Genomic DNA, 19,777 nt, shown 5'->3' with positions numbered 1-19,777 from the left:
GTTGCTACAGTTATCAGGGACATTACAACCAGCGACGCTTCGTTTGAGCTACAATAATCTCATCCTCCACTAAAAGGAAAGAAAATTAACCTAGCGCGGCAAGGAGCAGTGTCATTGTCTACACTAAAAGACATTTTTATGCTCCACAGTAACCCAGAAGAGTAAAACCGAAAGATTCAGCGCCGCTCTTACCAGAATAACAGGATTGTGCTCTAACCGAAACAAAGAGCTTTAACACCTAATAAAGCTGCCTTCACACTTTGCTTTCGCACTCAGACAGCCCACATTATCTGACACTTCATACGCTGCATGTTGAAAATTACTGACATGTCGATGAGCACTAAGCAACTTACAGTATTTTAACTGTGGAGATTTTTTTTCCACTCGCTGTTAGGGCTGCCGATAGCTCTACAGAAAGCCCTTTCGCCACCGAATTCTTACACCATCGGAAGTGAAAACTTTCAGCCTCTTCACCTTAAACATCAACTGCGTGTTCACAACTTCACCAATTAAAGGAAATCAAACGCACAGTCACGACAAAACCTGAGAAGGAGAAAGACTGCCGAAAAGCCAGCGGCAACGAAGCCCACGATGCTCTCCTCGTGTTTTCTTGCCTGGTTCAGTCTCATTACGGTACATTTAATTTTACAAATGGCTACTACAAAACCAACGTCTCTTTTCTGTTGTTGCACTTCACTATTCAGCTACAGCCGAGTTCAAACACTGAATGTTATTCTGCAATCCTCATTCGATTGGCTTTTACATGAAGTATAAAATCACGTTATATCACTGGTTTATTTGCTTTCTTGATGTTTTATTTTAATTCTTTCAAGGACTATGGTTCACCTTATTCATCACGGAAATTACAAATTTAATTAATTCGACAGAATGGATGAGATTTGAATTCTTAAAATGATCAGCTCGTCTAAGCAATAAAAGTAATTAAAGGAAGTAAGATCATCTACACGCATCAGTCCCACGGATTTCCATTTTTTCTATGGGGTAAACAAAAGCTTTATGTATATATAAAAACTATATATATTTTATATACATAGTTAATATATTTCTGAGGACCCATGTTTATTGAGCATAAATTTACATAGTTGAGAATTTGTTTGATTTTTCACTGCATCCGGGAAGAACTGCATTATTACCTTTGAAGTCTGGATTAATATATTTTCGATGTAAAGAGTGACACCTGAAATTAAGCTCAGAAAAAAAATACCGTGCTAAAGAACTACATCCACCAAGCCCGAACAGGCCTGATTTTTATTCCATATTTGGTTTATACATTAACTTAACTAATGCCAGCCGAGCTACTCCTGACTTTGCCACACTAAGTCAAAAGAAATTCAGACAGGATTTATTAAATCCATGTTTGCTGTATACTAATAGTGATTCTCTTCAGATTCTTGTGAATTTTTGCGAAGTCCCATGCACAAACTCGGTGAATATAAACCATAAAGGACACGATGTCTTGCATAAAGGACACAGAAAACCTGCATATCCTTAATTACTTTCTGTCCAAAAAGGACAAGAGAATACGAAGTTTCTTATTCTTCCTCCCACGTGAAGGATTTAGCAGCTTTTATGCTCCTGTTTTGTGTTACTGTGGGGAGACGTGAGAAAACCCTGAAACGCAGGCTTTTCCTCCTTTCCTCCCGGCGTACGGGTGCGCTCTTGAGCGAGTAAGCTGAAAGCAAGCAGGACGAGTCTGACGAGGAGCAGTGCCACGTTTGGGTGATACCAATTGCCTCCGCGATTTCTGAGACGTTCTCAAGCTCAACGGATGGCAACCAGAGCAGATCGCAAACAGACACCAACACATTTAGGAAACTGGCTTAGTGATTTGTCTCTTTTTTTCCTGGCGTCCCGGACTGTCCTGTATGTAACCTGCCTCTTGACCTGGTGCAAAGCCACCGTTCCTTGGAAAGATGCTGCTCCGCACTTCCCTAGGCTGGTCCAGCTATAGCTCTGCATAGAAGAAAGACTTTTCTCCCCTCCAAATCGTGGTTGCTCAGGCTGGCCGGCAATGCCACAGCTCCACGGGAGGCTTGGCCAGCAGATCCGCACACAACCGGCTCAGGACTATTAGAGCTGCCATCCTGCTTTGGCAGTCCTGCTTACCTCGAAATATCCTGCCTCACAAAGCCATTCAGGGACAACCTGTCCTGTTGCCAAAAGGACTTCACTCTATCACCTGAAGGGCTGCCACATGTCAGTGAAATCTGCTGCTGCCTTCCGGGAAGGGCTGAAGACTCAGACTTGAGCCTGACGCCGTTGGCTAATGGATCCTTGTCTGCTCGCCGTATCTTATACACTGTCTATAAAGCAAAGGAGGAGACAGGAGCAGGCAGGGGATGATGTGCCGTAATGAAGCCAGTCGTGTTAGTGCTGCCACGTGAAAACCAGCAGATTTTGGTTATTTATGGTATCCTACTACACTGCACGTCCCATTTGGCTGCGTACAGCTTTTGACAAGCGGGAATGTAAAGCCAACAGGAGCCCTTCCAGTGCCTACAGAGCGAGACAGTGGAACTCTGATTTCGGAAAACACTACCCAAACGCAGCACAAACCCTGCAAGAGCAAACTCAACCCGGGAAAAAATCTCCACATTTTTACCAGGTTTCAATCAGCAGTTTTCCAGACTTGCATCATCAGGCTAATGCAGTTTTTATCATCCGTTGGGGACCTCATAAACCAAGATTACCAAAGCGGGCTCTAAATCAACATCAAAAGTAATAACAAGATGGTGTAACAGTTACACCATCAAAAATATGTGGATTGCTGGACTAGAAATCAGAGTGCTAAGTTACAACATTATGTAAAGTTAAAAGAGGACCGAGAAATCAAAGCTTACCAAAAGAAGATAAAGGCCAGAAAAACGGGACAAGGACAATGGATTTCTTGGTGAAGAGATGATTACTTTCCTTACAAATTTTCTTTCCAAATTTCTAAATGAAAACATTGGAAGCATGAGTAACAGCTGTGAAAGTAACAGTTACACAAGATGACCAATCCTTCGTGGGTATTTGTTCAGTAGAGGAGCTAAGCTTTTAATATAACTTGATGTGTAATCCTACAAAGAAAACGCACTCGGTTCTCCAAACAGTAAGGCTTAACCTACATTTACATCTTTTCATTTCAAACTCTGTTGTGTTAGCAAGCTGTAATAAGCGAAAAAGAGGACACACCGATGTTGTTACGGTCATCTCATCGGGGTAAGAACCTGAGAAACGCAGCACTGAAAATCAGCCTGCCGTTAGGAACTGCCGCAGCCCAGCACAAGCTGCTGGAGCTCTCTTTGCCTGGGAATTTCCCACCACCATGTAACAGAGGCAGCAGGCCAGATTACTCAAGAAATGCTGGGAAAGGAGAAAATACCAGTATTGCCAAAGACTGATCAGGAAGAAAGGACTCTCAGCCCCCCCCTGAAAGTTTTCTTTCAAGTTCAGCTGATGGATTCTGCATCATTTTAATTCTCACCGACTGGTCCGGACTGACAACGCAGAGAGTCCTGAGCAAGTACACCTCAACAGAGTACTCTTAGGCAAAGGAGGATAGCCCATCGTCTTACTTTTGTGTCTTTATTAGGGTTTTTTTTTCCTCCTCTTAATATCCTGAGGCCATGAAGGAAACAAAATTCTAGTACCACTGCAGACAAGGATGTTTACATACTTCTAAAGTATTCCTGAGTAAGCACTTTTCTAACAAATAATTAATAGAGGTGAAACCCCTCCCTCCCATAAATAAGTTACATGCTCAAGTAGCCCTTGTTTGTAATTTTATGTTTATCCGAAGAATAAACATACAAGCCGAAATGAATATATGTTTTCTTTTAATCACAAAATTCAGCAGGGCTCGCTTTCCAGTACAATTACTGTGATACAAAGAACTGAGGTGAGAAGAGGCAGAAATCACAACATAAGCAACAACTACTACTAAGGATAATCGTAGGTGAAAAGGATGAGGAAATCCTGTATTTTTTTTAAACAAACCTTCGTATATACGTTACTTAAGTGGGAAGTGGAGATTTGAAAAAGGAGAGCAGGAAATACTATTTCTAATCCGCTTTCCTTTTAGGCATTTTTCCTACACCATTCATTAGGCATCATGACTACATAACTGGATGGAGAAATCATGGATTTCTTCACGTTAAACCAAAACGAGAGAGACACTGAAAAACGAATTAGCTATATTCAAAGCAGCGTCTGGACAGGGATACTCAGCTTTCCGAGTTATGCTGGGACGACACTTCTACACGAAATGAAAACATCTTCTTCAAGGAAGATTTCCCTGACACTTCTGTCCTGGATAGAAATACAACCAGTAAGGACTGTCCAGCCTCCTAAGCACTACGGAAACAGAACCATTACCGTTCAGTCTTTCTTCAGCAATATCTGGCTTTCCAAAAAGAACGGCCTGTACCTAATTCTGAATACGAGGAGTTCATACATCTTCAGTAGCAGACAGTTCTTAGGATAAAGCTTAACAAAAAATAAAATCCACGCTTTAAGTCAGAAAACATCATAACCCTAACTCAGTCTCATATTGTCATTGCCAAAAACCTAACTCCTATGTTTAACTTCATCACTACAGTCATGGTTTTTTTGCCTTTTTCTTGATAAATAACATTGTCTGGTTACCCCCGTAGAGCTCCTCAAATCACCCCCTTTACCTAGATCACGCTTACTGACATGTGGCTGCCAAAGCTCAGCGCAGCACTCCAGCAGTGACTTCTGTTGGCAGACACAAAATAAATACTATTTTCCTCTTTCTGATTCTTACTTCCATGCGGCTGAGAACGGCATTTCCCCTGGGTGTTCCGGCATCCCAACGAGATTTGTGTTGAAATAGTTATTTCCCGTCATCACAGGCTTTTCAAAATCGCTCTTTTCCAAGAGGCAGGCACTCCTCTTTGAAGACTGACACGCATTCTTTGTTCTTAGACCTGTGAGCTCCCATCTCTCGGCTGTAAACTCGCCTTAGTCCCAACCACATCGAATTGATACCACTTCGATTTTTTTTCTTTAAATCTGTTGATAATACTACTGAATGAGACTTCTTTAGAGCTCCACCACACGTAATCCTGTCGCATAAGAACTACCGTCTTACGTTTTTATTGTGGTTATCTGTTTTCCTAATATCGCTAATAAAGGACATGCTGGTTTTCCCTAATACAAAAATTAGCACGTAATACAGCAGTAGAACAAATGCCTTACAGAAGGCAGTTGACGCTAGTAGCTAGATTCATGACTTCATTAAAAGGGTATCGAGGGCACTTGGCAAGATCTGTTTCTACAAGAAATAAAACTGCTGCATCTAAAAAGCATTTTTCAAATGACCATATGCTTCTATAGGCTTAGCTAGGCATAGATGTGTGTATCCATACCAAGCAAGACAACAACTGTGAGTTATCATGGGTTGCTTCAATTCGTAAGGATGTGGAAGTGCCCAAGAGGCGGGTTTTGATTTAGTTAGCCTCCCTTCCTGACACCTGGCTAGCGAGAACGATCATCAGCAATTTAAATTTTCACCCATGAATTCAGAACTTGGTGCCCTACCCTAGTTCAAAATCGTTCTTTCAGTAGAAATGCCTCACAGATAATTTGGATGAAGAATTCATTTCCCTCTATACATACTGAAATGCTCTATTTGCGAGTGTTTGGTAGATATGTTGATTCCTGAAATAATAATCTGATGTCATAAATACTTCCAAAAAGGCAGCAGAAAATATGTTTCCTCTCAGGATTCTTTGCGTTTAACACTTTACAGCGACTACTGGAGAAGATTCAAATCAAGAACTGAAATGAAAATATCTTCACGTGTCTCCTTAATTCCCAAATTTCAGAGTGGTACCCTTTTGCAGAAAGCATTCTGATTTGGTCTTCTATTTTTTCCTATACGCTGTGCGTTTCCAAACCTTTTGTTCAAATTCTACATTAAAAAAAAATAAATATTAAAACACTTACATCCATTTTTAAAACTCCTCTGCCAATACCAGAGGAACTTCTGAAGTTTAGTACACGTGAATACAGGAGTAAAATTGAAAGTATTTTCTGAATGTCATCCTAAGTTTTCCTAACTGCATAATGACACTCATTAAATAAAACCATGATATATAAAATATAAATAAAACCATGGATGCAAAAATGGTATTGTTGGGAACCTAAGAATAGGTACATTGATTGTTAAAAAGTTTAGTTCTAAATTCTTTCTCATCCTCGTGAAATGACTAAATACTAAATATTTTTCTAGTTAGGCACTAATTGGACACCTACCTTGGCAATACAAAACCAGCGATCTGTAAATGTTTTTGATAATTCTCTATTTTCTCTGGAAAGATAATTGGAAAATATTTCCAGTGGTTTAGCATGTTTTTTTAACTCCGTTTCTCTAAAGAAAAAAAAAAATAATCTTGCTCATATGAAAACTACAATGTGTTTACTCAGGCTGAAATATAAAAATGTGACTCACCACAGCTGTGCTGCTTTACTCTGACTGGAGGGAAAGCACGAAAAAGGTAACTAAAAAGGGGTTTTCACCCTAAACTACCTGCTACAGTCTTAAGTCTTGAAAGATAATTAACCAAAGAGACCATACAACGCTCTAAAAAGGAGTACTATTACATTACGTGTTACTTTAGAAATAAAGTTAACCTGGAACCGAGACTTTTACACTAAGTCACTTTTAGAAGGGAGATTCAATCAAGCTAATTTGGAAGAATAAAGAAGAAGCCTAAAAGAAAAAAGAAAGGATTACTGAATTCTAACTTCAGCAATCTGCTGCCCTGCAACAAATCGGTAATTCAAAGAGGCAAGTAACTAAAAAAAAAACTATGCCGGAGGAAAATAAAGAAAACCACTGAGATCATCTTTGAGAAACTGCCCAATCAATTAAACTAGATCTCTGCTTTCCTATACAGATCGCATTTGAAAAAAATGTTTTTTATATTTTTTTTCCCCTCAATTTTCTTAAATTATAAACACTTACTGTTAACAAGACTAGTTCCTTCCCAAGAAATTTTTTATTTTCTGGGCTATTAGAAACGAATCCGTGGCAGTAAATTCAGGAGAAAATGTAGATGAAAATCACGTATTCTCTATTCACGGACTTGTTAATCTTTTTAAACGCGTGTGCTCTTTGGCATACACACACTGCAAGTAAAATTTGTTTACAAGGGTTAATCTTTACCATTTTGAGACATATAAAGCACGCTGCTCTCTGCTGTTCCTTACCCTGCTATACTTCCTTTTTCACTATTAGTGCTTTCTAGGGTGGTACAGAATTACCCGGTAGAGATGACTTTTTAAAAAAAGGGATGTGACAGCGACCCAAGAATAAGAGAGTTCATCAGGTGCAGGCAGCGTGCCCCCAAAACGATTTTTGGGCTGGCCCTTAGCTGGCTGAGGGGACGGCTGCAGGAGAAGGGGGCAGAGCAGGACCCCATCGGAGCTGGGCTGCAGCCGGCGGCATGTGACCTCCTCCAGGGAGAAGGAGAAGGTTGGCACCCGGCTGGAGACCAGACGGCATGTAAACACCGAATCACAGAATGGGCTGGGTTGCAAGGGACCTTAAAGATCATCTCATTCCAACCCCCCTGCCACGGGCAGGGACATCCTCAACTAGACCAGGCTGCTCCAAGCCCTGTCCAGCCTGGCCTTGAACCCCTCCAGGGATTGGGCAGCCACAGCTTCTCTGGGCAACCTGGACCAGGGGCTCACCACCCTCACAGCAAGGAATTTCTTCCTGATATCTAATCTAAATCTACCCTCTTCCAGTTTGAAGCCATTACCCCTCATCCTATCACCACATGCCCTTGTAAAAAGTCCCTCTCCAGCTTTCCTGTAGACCTCCTTCAGATACATCAACCTCTTCGTCCCCATAGCTTACCTGATAGGGCTTCAGGGACCTGTAATTATTCCCTTTGAAAACAGTTACCTTTCTAAGTTCACAAAAACCTTTTCTTGTTTTCAGACTGCATTTATGATCTTCCTTCAAGAGCAAAACCAGATACAAAGTGGCCTTCATTCCAGCAATTATGCAAACAAGGAGCTATTGTAACCGCACTAATTGGAACAGTTTTTTTCGGGCTGGCAGAAGAGCTGACAGTAGAAGCTGAATGATGACAGAATATAACGCCTGCTGCCAAACCCTGGCTTGTTAATTCAGGAAAACTCTCTCTCCGGCAGATCTAGAAGGTGGCCTCTTTCGTGAAACAGCAGAAGAATTTGTCTGTAACGCTTTGACTGAACCGCGCACCTTGGTGCAAGGAGCCGTGCATGGCACGTGTGCTGACCGACCGAACCCTACCTGCCTGTCACCAAAGCTGCCGTCGCCTGTTTGCATTTCAACTTGTAATGTTCACAAATTTAAACGCTGCACGTGGAATGGCTGGCCTGCCCCAGAGGACCTCCACAACATCCTCATATCGGTCCAAGCTACTCAACAAACCGAAGACATGCCATCGCATGAAATCAATTTAGACATTTGTTTCAACTGAGTTCTTCTGTGCGCTTCAGCTCTTCCACTTCATCTGTTTATTAATTGTTTTCTGCTCATCTTCCCCGGCTTGTTCAAACTCATAAATATACTCCAGTCACAGCCAGGCACAGGTAAAGGACTCTAGAGTCAGAGTAGCACCAGACGTGCAACCACTGCTTTCCATAGCTGCAGAAGAGCTGCTCTTCCTCCCCACAAGTTCTATGTTCCCTTGTCTTGCATCACTTTACAATGCAAAAATTTCGGCTGGGATAAAATAACACAGATAACACTATTCTTCCTCTTTACCCAAATTTGCATGTGAAACCTCTAAAGCTTTTGAGACTGCCTAAGAGAGCTTTTTCAGAGATTCCACACTTCGTTTTGAACTGTGGTACATTTGTTTTCCATCTACGAATACTATTAAAAGGAAGGAGCTGATTCTTTCCCAGGCATGAAACAATTATATTAAGCCAAAAAATGTCACAAACACCAACACCTGCTAGTTAAAAATTAAAAGGAGAAAAAACTAACCAGAAGGAAGAGCAAGCAGGCTGCCAAGTGCTTTTGGAGTACCAAGCATACGCATTTATTTAAAACATATAGCGATATTACTAGCTTTTCTGACTTTTAAGAATGTACGTGGGGAAAGAGGAACAAGATGGACAGGAATCCCCTCCCCATTCCGGAGAAGTTTCAGACACAGTAAATATTCTTGTGAGAGATACCCTTGTCATATAATTCAGTGTCCGAAAAACCCAGATACAACTCCTTAAAGATCGAGATACTTCTCTGTTTCTACCGTTTCTAAAGCAAGGAAACAGGCACCACCCCACCTCCCCAAATATCTGTTTTTGCTTTCCATGAGTGCTTGAGTACAAATCATACGGTTCTGGAAACAAAAGTAGCAGAGCTTTCTGCGTCTACCTATCTTTTCTACAGAAGAGCAGAATCTCAAACACAAAATAAAACAGGATAAAATAAGCATCTCAGTAAAAACAACACTAACTCCGTCGACATTGGTCTGTCTCATTTTGCAACATATGCTGTTAGATGAAATTCTTCTGCAGGTCTCAAAAAGTCATGAGCAGTACTGGAAATAACTCCTCCTACACACTGCTCAAAAAAAACCCCAAACACCTGGCGCAGACAGCTCATTGATGGCAGGGCAATGGCTCAAAGGAGATGAGAACAGTACGTGTTGCTTTAGGTGATCTACCGGGACATTACATCCCGCAGCAGAACTCGAAAGGAGCACCGCATTATAAAGAAATAGTCTTGCCTGGAGATATTTCCCCTTGACTTCTCTGAGCTGCTACTTGTGTCTGTTATTTTGTATTTCCCCCCCAAGTTTTCTAAACTGGTATCTACCGTATATAGCAATTAAACGTTCCTACCAATATTGGGATGCTTCAAGAGGCGACAGATTCTAGCTTCTCTTTCCAGTTTCTGGTGATCTGCAACAAAGGAAAGCAGAAGAGTTGCTTTTAGTACAATGATTAACATAATTCAGTGTATTTGCTTTACAGAAGCAAAAAATCACATCATCTGATGGGATCTTTAAAAAATACTCCTTTATTTAGATCCATTAAGGTTTTACATTCAACCTGTTAGTAATATTGAATTAGGCTACTGCAGCCAACCACTTCTTTGATGGACTACCACAGGCACCGTTTCATCAGAAAAATCAAGCTGCCGATTCACTGGGAAGAACAGGAAACAGTCATGCCATGACCTATAATTATCAGGCAATAAACCGCGTTACAACATTCATCAAGATAAAGACAACCTGAACCTCTAGCGGCACCTTAAATCCTATCTGTTCCCTGCTTTAATGATGCCTAGCGCACCAGGCAGACGGCTCGACGGAGTGCCAGCTCCCACCGCAGTTCCATGCCACAGCAACTTCCCATAACTCGCGACCAGCAGTTATTATTTCCCCAGCAGGGCTAATCTGTCTCTCGGGCTGATTATTCATTAACCTGAAGACACCCTGAACACGTAGGTCCAAGGTGTGCCATCTGTTGGCTCCCCCTCTCCCGGCCGTTTGATTCTTTTTTTAACCTTCGGGGAGAGCAGCAGGCCGAAGGGCTCAACTTCTCCACCACCAAGCCTTGATGACACTTCTGGAAATAAAATATTACTACTTGCATCAAGCTCCATTTTACTTAAGCTGGTCTTTTTTTTCTTTTTTTTTTTTTCCCTGTTTTTTTTTTTTTTTTTCATGTAGCACACTTAGAATCATAGAATTGTCAGGGTCGGAAGGGACCTTAAAGATCATCTAGTTCCAACCCCCCTGCCACGGGCAGGGACACCTCCCACTAGATCAGGTTGCTCAGAGCCCCGTCCAGCCTGGCCTTGAACACCTCCAGGGATGGGGTTCCAATGGGCAACCAGTGTCTCACCGCCCTCCTGGTGAAGCACTTCTTCCTAACGTCCAGTCTGAATCGTCCCATCTCTAGTTTTAATCCATTCCCTCTAGTCCTACCATTACCCGACACCCTAAAAAGTCCCTCCCCAGCTTTCTTGTAGGTCCCCTTAAGATACTCGAAGGCCACTGTAAGGTCTCCCTGGAGCCGTCTTTTCTCCAGACTGAACAACCCCAACTCTCTCAGTCTGTCCTCACAGGAGAGGTACTTGTATAATATTTGCTCCAAACACCACTTTATAGTAGTACTTTTGTTGTATTTTCGTTAACATTAAGCAAGGTAGTACTTGTTTTATACAAAACATGAGAGAGTTGGAGGGGAATGCATACATTACTTATACTGGGAACACCCAAAGGTCTTCAGGTGTGTTAAAATGTCTAGTGTCAGGCAATATGAAACACACACACGTAACTCAGGCAATAAAATACGTAATTTGAAGATAATAAAAATAGCCAGCTACGGCCTACTGTAATCTTGTAATTTCAACTTCCAGCGCATTTATCCTTTCTGCAACATAATTTCTATGGCTGCTAAGAATATACTAAGGTTTTCTGGAGAGGTAGAAAAGCAGCCAATACAATTTTATAATATTAGCCAATAGCAGCCAATACAATTTTATAATATTAGCCAACTTTTGGGTATAGCATGCAGCCTTAGAGCGGAGAGACTCTTAGCAGCCAGCTCTGGGTCCGAAACATTCCGAACCAGCTCCTTAAAGCCAACCTCACACCAATCCGGGGGGAAGCGAGACAGACCAACCTATTTCATGTATACTTGGAAAGCAAACTCTTATATCAAATAGTAACAGAAGAGATAGATTAAGTCTCCAGCTCTCCTGACAGATCTTGACAACTTAATATCAAGTAATTGTCCTCAATTAACGAGCATTATTTTTTTTTTGGTAATTTACTCAATCCATCCAACTGTTTTAGGCATAATCAGTAAAGACTTCAGTAAGCACAATTGATGTCAACAGAGAGGTCATCGTCAAACAGCAATGAATTTGAACGCAAGAAGTGCTGTAGAAATTATAGTTGTTCAACTGCAACAATAATATTAGGACAACTTCAAGAAACAGGGGAGGGAGGGACACGTGGTCGTTATCCACCTAATTCTGTGCGTTAAACCCAAGCGAATGTGTATTTGTGACATGAGTATCCCTTCCAGCAGAAGGGATGCTAGGGGAGGGATGCCAAAGCCCTGCTCCAAGAGGAACAGAGTACCAGGTTTCACACACAAACCGGCTGGCGAGGCACCAACACAGACCTGAGGTGTAAAGAAAAACATCAAAAAAGAAAAAAAAAAAAAAAAAAAAAGGTGAAAACAAGCAGTAAGCGTAACCGGACTGCTCGGAGACATCATTTTTTGCAGAAAATACAAGCAGCATTTGTATAGGGTCTTTTCATGAATCGAAAGAGAATCTAAATCAGAGAAACACTGACTGCAAGAATAAAAAGACAGCAAAGATTTTATTGGGTATGAATGTCAAGGAGACATCAAAATATCCTGGACGCAGCTGTCAGGAACACTTAAATGTTGTAATAACAAAAAAAGGAAATACAAGGACATTGACAGAGAAATATATAGTGTAAAACTAAACATAAAGGCACATTATTTACTTTTACATTCTCTGCAAGTAAAAGAGATTTCCAAAGTCAAATAATGATAAAATAGGCACCGATTCAGTAGGAGAGATCACGGCAAACACATGGAGTTCTGCTGCTCTAGCAATTCTCTCCATAATAACGGGAAAAAACAGCCGCAATGCAAAATGTCAGCCCCTACGGGCAGAATTATTAAAAAAAAAATAAAAATACAGAAACATACAGCAAATATACTTCCTCAGAGAAATCCAAGTACTTGGTTTCTAACATTGCAAACCTGACCTGAATAAGCGTCACAAATTTTCCAAATTACAGATTTTGGAAAATACAACTGTTTGGGATGTAAAAAATATGCTACAATTGAAATACAGCACTTTAACTCTTAAATAAAATTATCACGCGTCACAACAACTGCGTGGTAAGCTTAGTTCTGAAAACACTAAGAAACGAACAAGTTTAGAAAAAGCTGCTACGGATGACAACTCTGAGAGTCAATAATTTAGCATCAGATGTTAAAAGAAGAGTTGCAAAGCTTAATCCTTCCTGTAAAGTATCTAGATAGTTAGGTATGTATGTTTAGAGAAACTATAACAACAGATTTAAAGTAAAATATAAAAAGTAAACCCCATCTTTAAAACAGTCAGCACGTCAGGTTTGTAAAATGCTTTTTAAAATCTGGAGGAAAAAACATGAAACTTCATCACTTTAAAAAAAAGAAGAGTTAATTTTAAATTTCAGAAATCCAAAATATTAAAAAAAAAAAAAAATTAAAAAATCAGCAAGATAAGTGCGAAGTCCTTTTGTAAACTTGAACTCTCCCACCGAGGTTTTATGTTAAGATTTTTAAATTCAAGTTGCAGCAGGTTTGAAACCCAAGCACGGACGTATTTGGTTACAGCTTCTTCACGCCCCTCAGCTTGGGCCGTAACTTAATCATGGGCTCACCAGTCGCCGTATTACACCCAGCACACAGGCAGACGATCTGAAACACAAACTGAACTAAGCCTGGTTTAGAAGAAACATGGAAATACGATCGGTGTCTCGGGGAAAAAAATAATAATAAAAATCAAGGAACTGTTGGTCATTCGGCACAAGACGCGTGTCTCCGGTGCAGTGCTTTAAAAGGCTGTTCTGTACCACTTCCATCTGTCTCAGGATTAGCCAGCACAGCTAGAAACCTGGAACGGGCCTGAGAGTCTTCTACGAAACGCCAAATTCATCCTATGTCGACTCTTCAGGAATAACACGGATAGAACCACGCACTTCATCTCCGACCTTGAATATAAACTATAAACACTTGACATTTCTTTGCTATTATTTGCTATACCACAGCTTCCGAACTGGTATCATATACATCTCTCTCATATATGTAACTGATATCTCATGTATATCATATATTTTATACATATATTTTTACACACACTAAACATTTTCATCGATTGTTTAACTGGTATCATACTAGAGCGAGCCGGCGGGGACCACCCGGGCAAGGCAATCTCAACTACCAACCCATGCAGCGCGTGACAAACTCGACAGAAAACTCCCGCCTGATGGACAGGCAGTAAATTAAACAAGGTGAAAAAAAAGCCGGACAAGTAAATATGACTTCACAATTTACTAGGGGAAATAAACTCTCAAATGACAGCGCATGAACTAGATGGAGCTCTTTCATTTAACCAAAACCAACTTACCGAGCGTCAACCTGCAAGATTCTGGCAGCCCTTGGCTCCCACTGATGTCACTGAGATTTTAGCATCAAAGTGCATAAAAAAAATAAAGGGTATCTGCACATGTTCGTGTGCTGAAATTCTTTGAATCGACGGCCACCATAACCAAACAACACACTTCATTTATTCGGCTACGTAAATTCTTCTTGTTTACTGCTTCATATTGCTAACTCGGATGCTTCAGCTAGTAAACTGCTCTGAAAAAAATACATTTCCATCATAAATTAATACTGTTTCTTAGAGACAAAGCTTCGCATCGTAAGGCCTGCCAATTAAAAGCACCTAGTGAATACAATCGTTACTCACGCTTTCAGCTCAGGCGTCGAAGCAAGGACATGCCCCGCGTGTCGTATGCCCACAGTATTCCCTCAGAGGCAGCTGTGCCTGTGGAGATGGCTTCAGAGCGTGCCGTAAAACAGGGGAATAATTCCCAAAACCATCACGTTCTAGCAAAAGCATAAGGAGCAGGCCGTGCTGAGATTGGGTTCACGTCCAGCTCTTGTTTACAGACATAACAGTGTGCTCAAATAACTGGAGCCGAATGTTTTCAGGTATGAAGACAGGCTGAATTGTTATCGCATGATTTAAGAACAATAACCGCACTGATTCAAAAAGCACGCCTGATATTTTTGTAAGTCGCAATAAAAACATCTTCCTCACATATGCACTGCCATATATGAAGGTTACCTCATCATTGTTGTTATTGACTGCGTAATATTCCCAGATTTTCACCCCAAACGTAACTAGCGTAGCGCCAACGAGGTGGTATCTGGTGTCATGTAAATTGTAACACTGAGCTCTCTGCATTTACCTCATGAAGTTGCTCGTGTCAGAGTAGTTGTTATGACACCCATTATAAAAGGAAACGCTAAGTGAATGGAGGTACCTCACACCATGCCCATTGTGCCATGAAGCAGCAGAAAGAGCATTACGTATTCCCTGGGCCAAGGATTTAAGTGGACATTAAGATCCAGAGGATGACAGCGGCACTTCCAAAGAAATACAGCGATCCTTAGCGTTGTTCGAGGAGTGTCAGAAACCTTCTGAGTAAGTTGTACGTAAGTTTTTTGGGGGGGAACCAAATGCGAATGTAACCTCGTGGGGTACCCAAGATGACAACTCGCCTTTAAAGTCTGCACGTTTTTTCTACGTATTTGAGGAATTACTGTGTTCCTTCCTTCCTCTGCTCAGCTTATTTACCAAGCACATCCAACCGCACAGGCTGGAGACAAATATCTATTTCTGTTACCCTGTTTTCAGCCAGGTTTCAATTACTGGCCATCCGAAGGTGAATGTCAAAGGGCAGTTCAAACCGAAATACTTCCAGCGCTCAGCTCCCAGACATCCGAAGCAGGAGAAGGTGTGTCGCTGCACTCGGAGTCGATTAGGAAAGAAGCGTCCTGCCGCGAGGAATACAGCCAGAGAAATTACCTCGCGGGCGGCAAAATCCCAGGAACGCTGAGAAAGTTTGTGACAGCATATCTAGCGCAGAACGTTTATGCTCCAACAGCACTCAGAGGAAAATTCAACAGTAGGTCACTTACTAAAACCGAGAAGTTAATTCCTCTCGTAATTCATCAGCTAAAACTGTGTTCACCTGTCAGCACGAACAGGGAAAAATGACAATCAGTAAGAGGAAGCCAAGCTTTAAAGCCAAACATACAACAAGAACAGAATATGCAAGTATATTTATATACTTGCTTCCTTTGCTCTCATTTAATCACCTATACTTCATTACCGACAGGTCTCCTACACTGTCTACACCAGAAGCTGCAAGAAAATTAAATGAAAAATACAAATAAGAAGCTCAAAGAGCAGCAAAGCAAACGCAGAAGGAGGAAGGCTCTATAAATTCTAGATTGTCTGAGGAAAGCAAGTCTCCCTTTGTGAACTATGGCATCTGTCACAGCAACAGGCAGTTATCAAGATCAGAAAAAGATCACAGCCTGTGAAACACTGATACAATCTGGAAGAAGGTAGCAATGAGAATAATACAGTTTTATTAATGGAAAAAACCTTGCAGCCAGCTACAAATAACTTTAATGTGACACGTAGCCAAGAAAAAAGAAAAAAAAAAAAATCTAATGCACTAAACCATGAAAAATTCAACTTTTACAACAACTAATGACATTCTGTGGAACGTGTAACAAATGGAATATGGATGTGTAAAAGCTGGGGTACTGACGGACTGAATGAATGTAAAGACTTGAACTGATCTTAATTCACATGACAACATTCTAATAAGCCAAAATCTCATATTACAACTTATGATGCCTGCATCAGAAAATCCGGCTGTCTTTATATTACTCAGGCAAATAAAATAACAAATTAAGTGGAATCAATATTCATTTTTTTACAAAAAAGTACGTACGCAGACATACCTATTTCTTGGATTGAGTCATAACGCATTTTATAACTAATGCCTTCAGTATAAATCTCTTCTACTGGTGTCGTGACTCTGAATCCAAAGGGCTGATCCTGCCCTGACCACCCACATTGAGCTCATCGCCACGGCTGGACGTCCACCGCTCACCGCCTATCAACGTGGGCATCTAAAATTCAAACTTCGCCAAAGCAAAGCCTCTTTCTAACAATAATCTGTAATAACTTTTGTGGTTTTCCTGTTGTTATCTTTTTACTAGAGCTTGCAGTCCCCAGCGAACAGTGCAAGTGCATCTCCCCAGTGCTAACTTTTATATCTTTAGCCCCTTCCATTGTCTGGACATTTCTTTTTCCCCCCCCAGTATTGACTAGATATATTATTATTCCCTGTGAGAAAACGTATGTTTTCCCACACAGCTTGCTTACTTTTTCTGAGGATGGTCTCTACAAGCCGCTTCCTACTCTGTGCAACACAGTTCAACACTTTTCAGGTTTTTTCCCACGTTTTTCTGTAGACAGCTAAATGAGAAGAAAACAAGGAGTTTTAAGTCGCAAGAGACTCTTCAGATTCCACACCTTAAAGCCCACCCCAGACCCCCTTGGCCCTGTTACGTTCTCCCATGGAAATCAGAAGACGACTGCAGAAATCCTGACAACAGGATGCACCAGGACACAGCTACACTTTCTTGCTGGCGTTAGTATTATTTTGACTAAAAAAAGACTTTCTCTTGCTCAGTCTCCTTCACAGAAAAACAAAGCTCCTATTAAAAGGAAACCCTGTAATGCATTAAAATCTCCCTCTTGGTGCTTTTGTTGTTTCTATTAGAATTTAAAAATTTGTTGTCGCAGAACGTAACCTCTGGGCAGTAAAATCTCACCAGGATAAGCTCTTTTATCTTAACAAGAGAGATGAAGAGACTATTCCCTGAGACAAAAGGTGCTTAAAGGTCTTTGAGCTGATGGCGAGCCAAGTGTCAGAGAGCTCGGAGCCTGCTTAGGAGACCAAACCCTTTGGTAGAAACTTAAGCCGTGCTCCACGTAATTCCGAGGCAGTTCAGTTGCCAGGTAGGACATCATCACCCAACCTTGTAGCAGTTTCTGGGCTAAAGACGTACCTAACGCCTGGTAAAATTTCAGCAGGTAGCTGTAATGGGAATTTTCATGGGCACAACACAAGTGGGAGGCACCCAAGGTTTGTTTGCACTCTCTTAGATCTGACCCTTGCTCGCTACGCACAGGACGTCTGTAAGATTAAGGGTTTAGAACAGCTTAGTGGGTCGGGGAACCCCACTAAGGAACCCCACTGAGGAACCAAACCTTTCCTTTATGCTCCTCTGTCATAGGAGCGCCAGATTTTTTTAACCTACGTGAGGAAGGGAGGCACGTAAGCGGGCTGCGACTCTCCCTACCGACTCGTGCAGAGCATAGTCCTTGACACACGCTCCAAGCCACGCCACGCCACAAGGACACCGCTCTGAAGGTCTCCCACCCCAGACCGCAACCACATCTAGAGCTGTTAGGGGCTTTCAGGCCAGGACCCCTCCTGCTTTGCACAGGTTCCCCGTATTCTTATTTTTTATTAAATCATTCAAAAGAATGTATTTTCCCAAAGTAGAAGTTCTGGGACACCATAAAGTGCCAAGAAAAGGCAGATTTCCTGCCCTCTTCCCACGGCAGTGGCAGAACCTGACCGTACATGGGAAGAGTAGGCAGACCACACTTCCTGACGGGAACACAGGTTGTCCAAACAAACTTTGCCTTCTCACTTCTGAGGAACAGAAAGGACTGGCTGGAACCAGCCTAGGGATGATGCTGCTACAATGCAGTGGCACGGGTGAAGTTAACTGAGCTCTGCCTTGAGAAAGAAATGTGCTACGCCTAGTAAAAATACGTATAATTGAGATGTTAAGATTACGATAAACCCTTCCACATACGCAGACTCTAGGCCAAAAAAGCACAGAGCTGCAAACTTTTCTGTTGGGGGGGGGGAAGCATCAAAGAAAGCTTACCTTTCAGTACTACCAAAATGTCAAATGTGATGCCTGGGTGACCTGAAACAGCAGACATATTCTTTCTACACGTTTTTCCTGGCAGATATGCAAACCAGCTCTGTGTAACTCAGCGGGGGAGACGCACAGGTTAACAGAGCAATACAACTTCCACCCCCATCACCACCACCCAGATTCTGTCAGCTTCTCTGACAACTATGTAGAGCACGATGAAGTATTCACAGGAGTTAGCAGGGCTCATTGGAAGAGCTTTAAATTAGATTTGAAGGGGGAAAGGGATGAAATCAGGCTCCCTAGAGATAAGCCTGGGGGTGGCACGTCAATGTTTGAGGGACAGGATGCTAGCGAGGTCCTTCGGTCTGCCGTCTCAGCGGACACAAGGGACGGAAATCTACGCAACAGCAAAGATGCAAGGATTATTGATGAAACCACGGAAGTGCCCAAGAATGGTCACCTAGGAATTAGGAATTTAGCCCAACCGAAGTACATCTACACCAATGCCCGCAGCACGGGCAGCAAATGGGAGGAGCTGGAAGCCATTGTGCAGCAGGAAAACTACGATGCAATTACCATCGCGGAAACCTGGTGGGATGACTCGCGTTAACTGGAGTGCTGCAATGCATGGTTATAAATTCTTCAGAAGGGATAGGCAAGGAAGAAGAGGCGGTGAGGTAGCCCTGTATGTTAGGGAGTGCTTTGATTGTGATGGGTGGAGGCTGTCTTGGGCATGGGGATCATGAAATGACTGAGTTTTGGATTCTTAGAAAATAAGGAGGAGCATTAGTGGAACTGCTACCTTGGACTTCTGGAGGGCAAATTTTGGCCTGTTTAGGTGTTCCCCAGGGCTCACTATCGGGGCCAGTTCTGTTTAGTATCTCTGTCAATGATCTGGACGAGGCGATCGAGTGCACCCTCAGCAAGTTCACAGATGACACCAAGTTGGGCGGGAGTGTTGACCTGCTTGAGGGTAGAATGGCTCTACAGAGGGATCCGGACAGGCTGGATCGATGTGCCGAGGCCAATGGGATGAGGTTCAACAAGGCCAAGTGCTGGGTCCTGCACTTGGGTCATAAGTAATAAGTAATGTGCGTCCTGAGTAATGTGCTCTAGGCAATCCTGCTTTAGCAGGGGAGTTGGACTAGAT

General features: G+C 42.0%; 1 protein-coding gene across 35 annotated transcripts in view; it reads right to left on the bottom strand.

The window, feature by feature from the left end:
* CAMK2D (calcium/calmodulin dependent protein kinase II delta) overlaps nucleotides 1–19,777 on the bottom strand; it is a 159,724-nt gene that overhangs the window by 86,961 nt on the left and 52,986 nt on the right. For all 35 annotated transcript variants that reach the window (XM_063336316.1, XM_063336317.1, XM_063336319.1 and 32 more), the window contains one exon: nucleotides 9,880–9,939. In XM_063336316.1, the coding sequence (XP_063192386.1) occupies nucleotides 9,880–9,939 (60 nt within the window). The remainder of the gene's footprint in view (nucleotides 1–9,879; nucleotides 9,940–19,777) is intronic.

The sequence above is a fragment of the Chroicocephalus ridibundus genome, chromosome 5 (assembly GCF_963924245.1).
Source record: "Chroicocephalus ridibundus chromosome 5, bChrRid1.1, whole genome shotgun sequence".
Classification (NCBI taxonomy): Eukaryota; Metazoa; Chordata; class Aves; order Charadriiformes; family Laridae; genus Chroicocephalus; species Chroicocephalus ridibundus.
This window is presented reverse-complemented; position numbering and strand designations above follow the sequence as displayed.